This window comes from Pholcus phalangioides, unplaced genomic scaffold (assembly GCF_987345545.1).
Source record: "Pholcus phalangioides strain wild (caught in Gottingen) unplaced genomic scaffold, Ppha-v1.0 ptg000010l_1, whole genome shotgun sequence".
In the NCBI taxonomy this organism is placed as follows: Eukaryota; Metazoa; Arthropoda; class Arachnida; order Araneae; family Pholcidae; genus Pholcus; species Pholcus phalangioides.
The window spans coordinates 13,084,732-13,093,159 of record NW_028301603.1 but is presented as its reverse complement, the minus strand read 5'-3'; the positions used below and the strand labels follow the sequence as shown (position 1 = coordinate 13,093,159).

The following is an 8,428-nucleotide window of genomic DNA, read 5'->3' as shown; positions in this document are numbered from 1 at the left end:
GCAACAATGAAAAGTAAATCTTTTCCCCAAGTCATGATGGGGAAGACAGGTAATGAGACAATCCTAGAAGCGGCCACCCGACAACTTCAAACAATATATCCAGATGTCCCAGTCTCTTCAACTCAATCCACACAAGATTCTCATAAGGTAGCAGCACATCCTGACTCTCCTAGATATCGTGATAGACCAATTTCCAAATCAGAGATAAGAAGGATTATAGACAATTTAGACAATAACAAGGCGCCTGGATTGGATAGAGTGAATAATCGAATGACCAAGGCAATCAACAGATCCTTTCCAGATCTACTGCACACCTTATTCAACAAGTGCTACTCGATCGAATGTTTCCCAAGTCATTTTAAAATCGGAAAGCTCCTCTTATTTCTTAAAAGAGGCCGTAACCCCAATGACTTGAGGTCATATAGGCCAATATCTTTACTCTCCTCTGTTGGTAAAATATTGGAGCGAATTATAGTTCAGCGCATCATGTATTACACGGAAAGGGTTGACTGGTGGCACATTCATCAGTATGGGTTCCGACAAGGCAAATCAGCTGAGATGGCTTTGGAAGATATGATGGTAGAAATTAAGTCTCAGCGAGACAAAGGAAACGATGTAGCCGTCATATCTTTAGACATTGAAAGTGCCTTTGATAACATAAGGTACGAATCTATCCTTCGCCGAATCGTGGAAATGCCTGTCCCTCCACAGCTCAAGGCAATTTTGTGTGACATTCTTCACGATCGACAAGCTGCGATTGTGACTGACGCGGGATCGACTACTAAATATCTGCAAAAGGGAGCACCACAAGGGTCGTGCTCGGGTCCTCTTTTTTTTTTTTTTTTTTTTTTAATTAATTGGACAAAACAGAACACGTTACAAAATACACAAGAAAGACAGATGACAAAACAAAATACATAATAAATAAACAAAAATGGACAAATGGACATACATAAACACCCACTCTGTGACCCTCAAGGGACTACTTGTCCTTCCAGAAGGTCGAATAATTTGTAATATTATATTTCTATTTTTCAAGCAACTTTCATTATTGTTCTATTATCATAAACAAAAAAACAACAAAAAAAAAAAACATTAGTAATTTATGATCGTGTGCACGCACAATAATTGGATTTTTAAAACATCAAAAAAATATGTTGAAAATATTTAAAATTAAAACTAAAAATACATCTTGTTCGTAGTATTATCTCTTCAAATTGTGATTAGTGTTCATGAAAATTGTTGAAGATATAGATATTTATGTTAGATATCTCTATGCACAAAAATTAAACACGTATTGTAAAAATAAAATAAACGTATAGGTATTAGTAAATATTTCTATTGTATTATTGTTTCAAACACAATGCTCTTTGCAAAATCAAAAATATTATAATTCAATCTTTTATTAGTATAATTAGCAGTTTGGTATTTATTTAATACCTTTGGAGCAGTGTAACTAAAACTTTTTTTGAATAGAGTTTTATTTGTTTTTGGCACTTGATATTCCATACTTAATCTACTTGAAGATCTGTTTCGATTCTTTATTAACCATTCTTCATTTGCTATAACAAATTTTATTATTCTGTATATATAGTTTTGTCTTATGGATAATGCATGGCACTCAGTTTTGTTTTGGTTAGTGGGATTAGTTTTTATTGTGAATCTGATTTTATTATATATATTATCTAATTTATTTATGTTAGTATAATATGCACCACCCCAGGCACAGATTCCATACGTTACAATTGAATATATCCATGCATAAAATATATCTTTAAAAAATTTTTCATCTATTGCATTTTTAAGTCTATACAATACCGCTGCAAAAGTTCGAATTCTTTTAGTTATTTTTCCACAATGCAAATTCCATTTTAGGTCGTCCTGTATTATTATGCCCAGATAATTGTAGTCGAAAACTCTGTTTATTTCTTGGCAGTTACAGTATGATATGCTATGAGTAGGGGAATGGTTATGAATTTTTATATGTATATTATTAAAATTATTTATGTTTTTTGTCTTTAAGCAAAAATATTTAGTTTTTTGAATATTTATTTGCAGTTTGTTTTTACTTAGCCAACTATTTATTTTGAAAAGGTCTTCTTCTACTTTTTTTAATAAATTTTCCATTTCCATCTCTTCTACATACAGTACTGTATCATCGGCAAAAGATATTAAGTTTCCATTTAGTTCTAGTTTACAAAATTCGTTTATATATATGAGGAAAAGTACAGGTCCCAGAACTGATCCCTGAGGTACGCCTTTTTTTACTTCCAAGAATGTACTAATTTTTTCATTTATTTTAACTGCTTGTTGTCTATTGTAATAATATGTTTCAAACCATTTCAATATATTACCACGGATGCCAGCTGAGTAAAGTTTCTTAGTTAGGATATTAAGGTCAACGTAATCAAAGGCTCGTTTAAGATCTAGGAATACGGTTATTGAGTATTTGTTTAAGTTATATCCATTGTTTAAACGATTACATAAATCAATTATAGCCATTTCTGTATTTTTTTTCTTTTGGAATCCGTATTGGTTGGTGGCAAAAATTTTTTGATGATTTAAGAAATTTAGAAGTTGTTTTTTCATACATTTTTCCATAACTTTTGAAAAAACAGGTAGAATAGAAATTGGTCTGTAATTTATTAAATCGGTTGCATCTCCTTTTTTGTAAATTGGATGTACCAAGGAATATTTGAGTGGGGACTAGTAATGGAATCTAGTTCTCGACGAGCTGTTGAAAATGGAGTGGCCAGCCAATATCCGTGTCCAGGCCTTTGCCGATGATATACTTGTTATTGCGTCTCACCAGTTGATCAAAGGAACTGCAGAGCTAGCGGAAAAGGCGCTCCAATCCATCACAAATTGGTTATTATCCCATAGCCTTTGCCTGTCGGCGAGCAAAACGAGATTTCTCTGGATCTCAAAGAAGCGCCCCCCATCGATTTGGATGATTTGAAAGACAATAAAAAGAACTACGGTATTGCAGTATCTAGGAGTTTCCATTAGCCAAGATCTCAAATGGGAGTCCCATATCCAGAAAATGAAGGATAAAGTTGCTGCTACCCTGCAGAAGATGCGACTTATGGCCGGAGCAAAGTGGGGCATTAATCAAGAAATGCGCAGAATCCTCTATTTGACGGTGGCAGAGCGAACTATGGCTTACGGTGCGTCAATCTGGTGTGCATCGCCTCAGGTACAGCTTTCAAACAGACTGAACTCAATTCAGAGAGGATACCTGTTGTACACCTCAGGAGCTTATAGTACAACCCCGACAAATGCTCTCCAGACTATCTTGGGCCTCCCTCCGTTGAGCCTTAAAATGGAGTTTCTAGCTAAGTCGGCTCGCCTACTCCAGCTCCGCAAGACAGTCTCAACGACGGAAAATACATTGGATCCTCAGGCATATGAACGAAAAATAAAGGGTTGGTCATCCCACCCGTCATTCGGGCTGCGGAACAGCCAAATACGTTTTGACGAACCAGAAAACGAAGGTGAGCTGCTTCAGTCATCCACACTTATATACTACACGGATGGATCAAAGTCGGAAAAAGGGACTGGAGCAGCATACGTTAAGACTAAAGGTAAACAAGTAATAGCCCGATGGTCGGTCAAGCTAAAGGATGATAACTCAGTGTTTCAGGCTGAGCTTTTCGCCATCTACAACGCAGTCTTAGATGCTTCTTTACATCGAAAAGCTGCCCTAATTAGATCTGACAGTCGCTCTAGCATACTGGCGGTCTCTAATCCTCAGTCTAGTCATGAAATGGCTAGGACAATAAGACAGCTTCTCTGCAATCACACCAGAATAAGCCTCTCTTGGGTAAAAGCACATATAGGCCAATGGGGTAATGAATTGGCGGATACCACGGCGAAGGAAGCTACCGAATGCGAAATCATTACAGGTGATCTGCTGCTTCCCGCATCACACGCCAAAGCAATCCTATGGAAGGATCTAATGAATAAATGGCAACAGAGGTGGGATGACAACGCAGAGCCCGGTCGATCAACTCATAGGATCCTGCGACATGTAATGCCTCGGAACCATAAATGGTCACGTGAGATGATTATGTTCGTAACGGGCCATGGTCCATTTCCGGCTAACCTTCATAGGTTCAAATCAATCCCCAGTGATAAATGCTCATGTTTGGCCATAGGCACGCCTCTTCACTACGCAACTCTATGCCCCAAGTCAACGGCTTTCCACTTCAGAGAGCCAGCTGAACATCTGCGAATACCTTGGCTTGAGTGCATCCTGAAGCGGGAAGATTCGAAAAGTAAAATACGTAAACTGGTCCGCTTTCTAGAGCAGCACCCTGAGGATATCAGAACTACAGTCCCGGAGCCAGAACCAGATAGAGAGCCACCTATGCCAGTTAGGAGATCCACTAGACTACGACGTCAACTACACCCAGACAGCGATCTCGTACATCTGTTTAGAGAAGAGGAAGAAGAAGAGGAGCCTGAGTAAGTCGAGAATAGTTTGATCCACGCTGGCTTATCGAAAAGCTGGATACAGGCAGCAATTACTGACGAATGTCTTTGGACTAAATCAAACTACACGGTGCAGCGATTAGATCAACCCAGCAGTAGATTGACAGCTTTCATTGATGTGATAGTTACTGATCCAATGGAAATCCCTGAAGAGAAGCAGATCAAATTTTATCAAGAACTATTCCCGATTATGACGATTATTATGAGATTTATAACCTGTGATTTACAATTGTGATTTATTTACAGAATCACCATTTTTCGATTACAAATTTTATACTTGTTTACTGGCGAGGTGCGTAATGGCACCTGCCCAAGTATGTAATATATCTTTCTCAAGATCAATAAATGGTTAGGTTTCCCCGGAGGCACCCGAGTCCCCAGGGACAATGTGCTTATATCACTGAGTGTGACAGAGCCTGGGTGTCTCTCGGTTCCTATCACTATCACTATCACTATCACTGTATTAACATATGCACCACTGGAGATACGACCCTACCTTCCAAATTTCACGCGACGTGGCGTGAGGCGCTGAAGTAGAGACGTTAGTCGCCTCCGTTAACTTCAGCAAATGGCCTTCAAGTAGGACGGGGGTATGGAGATTTATTTATTTATTTACCCATCTCAACAGGCTGAGCCCCAAGGGCGTCGGAAATGTTTCGAAACTGTGGGTGCTCGTCTTTAATTTTATATCGGAAATTTTAATTTCTGGATCAATTCTGGAGGTGCTCGGATCCATGCCACAAATTACCGTGGGTGCTTGAGCACCCACAGCACCCCCGGCTCCGACGCCACTGCTGAGCCCAATAACAGCGATGGGAAACACGGACATAAGAATACGAAAAATACAAGTAATGAAAATCAATAGAAAAACACTTAAATTAATAATAACAATGCATCGAATTTTGCACGTTAAAAATAAAATCATCAAAAAATATAAAATACAAAAATATATACGCGCAACGGAAACACACATCGAGAATTCAATATGAGGAAGACAAATGAGAAAACCAGAAAACATATACAAATTCCATATAGCACTTAGTAGTAAAACATGGAATCCTTGTGAATAATATCTGGGAATTCACCCGTATTATAATCTTTGCATGCCCGCAAAATTGGTGAGGCATTTAAAATTTTCGTGCGTGCACGAGGTAAATAAAGAACATTTCGGGAACTATGAACCCGTCGCTCGCGAGATGGCACGGAGATATTAATTAGGCTCGTCAGATAATAGTCATCGATTCTGCCGTGAAGAACTTTGTGAATGAATGGTAGATCTCGCTTTGTACGTTTGCTATCGAGAGATGCCATCTTGAAAAAAAGGAAGATCCGAAGTAGGCTGCAGTTGACTACTGTAGTGGTGGGTTGGTAAGATATGGAGTTAGGGAAAATGGGAAGAGTTCAGGATACATGGGTTCAAACCCGCCCACCTCCAGATAATTACACTTTTTGCCGCTGTGGTGGTCGAGTGGTTATAGTGACGGACTCGCGATGCGAGGATCCGGGTTCGAACCCCACAGTGGTGGTCGGCTGAAGTTGGTTTTCTGTGGTTCCCAACTTCAAGGCGCAAATGCGAGCCGATCTCCCCGTTAAAAAGTCTCGCCACAGAGAGCAACAGTCCTACAACGATAAATCATTCAATCATAACACTTCACTCATAGTTAGAAAAACTGGTGACAGATGGCAGCACTACACATAACAAGCATTACAGAGAAACGAAAAACTTCACGTCAGGTTTCACTACACGTACACGCACACATTCCCGCATGTACCGATGCGTTGGGGGTTCCACGGGGGGGGGGGTGCATGTGTGGTGTAGCAGTAGTGGGTAGGGCCTCCAAAAAATGGCTCGGAGATCCGTGATGTTCTCAAGTCAGCTACCTTGTTGGGCAATTTGCCTGTTGTGGCGTTGTATTTGTATTTGTATCCGGGACATTCACACCAAAAGTCTTCCGGAATAATGACCTCAAAAAAACTTTTTCTGTACACGTTCAATACGTACGCTCGTCACTGCAGGAATATGGTCCCATATCACTGAGCGATGCTCAAGTGAGGGTAAGACATATTCGCGCGAAATACAGTCGTACCATCGCTGGAACTGAGGTGAATGGCCAAGACGACCTAACGAGAAAGCCAAGTGACTTGTTGGACTTTGACAAGATACTTTCCGTGTGATCGCTGAAGTTCAAATCACTCTTGCAACTTACACCTAAATCCATTACCATGCTCTTTCTTTCTATAGTTGCTGTATCTACGCTGTGATTCGTAAAGCAATGGATGAAATTTTCGCGTGAATGAAACGACACTGCACTTTGAAACATTTTCAGACCGAGATTGTTGTCACGACACCAATCATTCAGGCGGAATATATCATTTTGAAGAGCCAAGCAGTTTCCTATGGATTGAATTGATCGATGAAATTTTAGGTCATCAGCGAACATGAGGCAACGGCTATTTTGAAGATACAATGGTTAAGTCATTTACAAAGATGAGAAAAAGTAACGGACCAAGATTGGACCCCTGAGGAACACCAGACGTGCTTGTATATGGTTTAGAAAGATGTCCTGGTGGCAGCCTAACGATGTTAGTTCTGTCAATCAAATAGAGATAGAGATGACTGGCTTTTTTTCTCAGCCCAATACATCAGGAAAATATGAAATTTTCTGGATGTTATGCCGAGGTGGACTCGGAAAGAAAAGTTCATCTGGTCTCCGCAACCCCCCCCCCCCCCCCAGGAATCGAACCCAGGTCCTCTTGTCCTAGGTCTCCACCTGGGGCCATTTGATGAAGTTGAGTGAGGCTACTAATGCCTCTACCTCAGCGCCGCACTTGTTACTTGGAACTCTAATTTGAGTACTCTTTGCACTTTTTAAAACGAATACTTTGCATCTTTTAAAACGGATATTTTGCACTCTAAAATGGATTCTTTGCACTTATATTTAAAGTGCAAAGTATCCATTTTATAGCGGATATCATCCGAACTAAAGCTCAGTTTATTCCATCCCTTTAAAACTCTTATGTTTAACCACGACCGAATTGAGAGTCTCTGGTTATTATTTAATAGTTATAATTTAAAAATTAATTAATTAATTAATTTAATCCGAACAGTAAAAGCCCGTTTTAGAGAATCAATTAACCAGCGTGTTCCTCTCTCACTGAAACTTATTAATTAATAATCATAACTCATTAATAATTAACTGACCGCATATATCATGTTATAATATCAATTCTTTTGCGTCGTTCTTTAAGACGTGTGCTATCACTATCGCACTACTAGTCGCAGGGGTTTAGAGGATCGTCCCACCAAAGGTGCTTGCAAAGCGCACTTGTTCGATTTGCGAGATATCGGAGGTTTGACTCCCGGCGAAGACCGGATGACTTTTTCTTCCCGAGTTTAACCTCGGCACAGTTCCCAGAAAATGCCTATTACCAGTTGAAAATCTTTGTTATAGAGGGGAGGCCCACGAAAAACCCGGCTATAGTTCCATAAAATATTCAGCAAATTTCTCAATCATCGAATCTCATGAGCAGTACAGATTTATGTACACAACAACACATGGGGGGCAACAAAATTAGTACTATACTATATTACAGACGGGAAAAAGGTGGGGTTCCTCTCTTGAAAGAAAAAGGAACCGAACACGCAGAATGAATAATAGCGTTCAAAGCACACGGAAGAGGGTTGAGTTCGCTTGTGTGTGTGAGTGAGAGATACCCACCATGGAACGCGCTCGTTACTATTTTAGAACCCTAATTCTGCGTCATCCGGGACGCTGCTGATGCTATATATGAGAGAGGAGTAAGTAATATTCTCACCTCTCTCTCTCTCTCTCTCTCACACGTTGTGTAGCATCTTTAGTTTTCTTTTTTTACCATTTTCACATTTATAAATATATATATAATTTTTTTTCTTCTTTTCCTGACTGTCAGAAAG

At 39.6% G+C, this 8,428-nt stretch overlaps 1 protein-coding gene across 1 annotated transcript; it reads left to right on the top strand.

Moving 5' to 3' along the window:
* Nucleotides 1–3,043: 3,043 nt before the first annotated feature.
* Nucleotides 3,044–7,892, top strand: LOC149080949 (uncharacterized). Its single transcript, XM_089238270.1, has 2 exons — nucleotides 3,044–4,277; nucleotides 7,744–7,892. Exons 1-2 carry the CDS (start codon nucleotides 3,044–3,046, stop codon nucleotides 7,890–7,892), a joined length of 1,383 nt encoding a protein of 460 aa, XP_089094396.1.
* Nucleotides 7,893–8,428: the final 536 nt, after the last annotated feature.

What these genes read in the sequence shown, in the direction of transcription:
- LOC149080949 (XM_089238270.1), top strand. Translation starts at nt 3,044, where the DNA reads ATGAAGGATAAAGTTGCTGCTACCCTGCAGAAGATGCGACTTATGGCC. An exon ending in GAAGCGGGAAGATTCGAAAA is followed by an intron (nt 4,278 to 7,743) that starts GTAAAATACGTA and finishes TCGTTCTTTAAG; the next exon opens with ACGTGTGCTATCACTATCGC.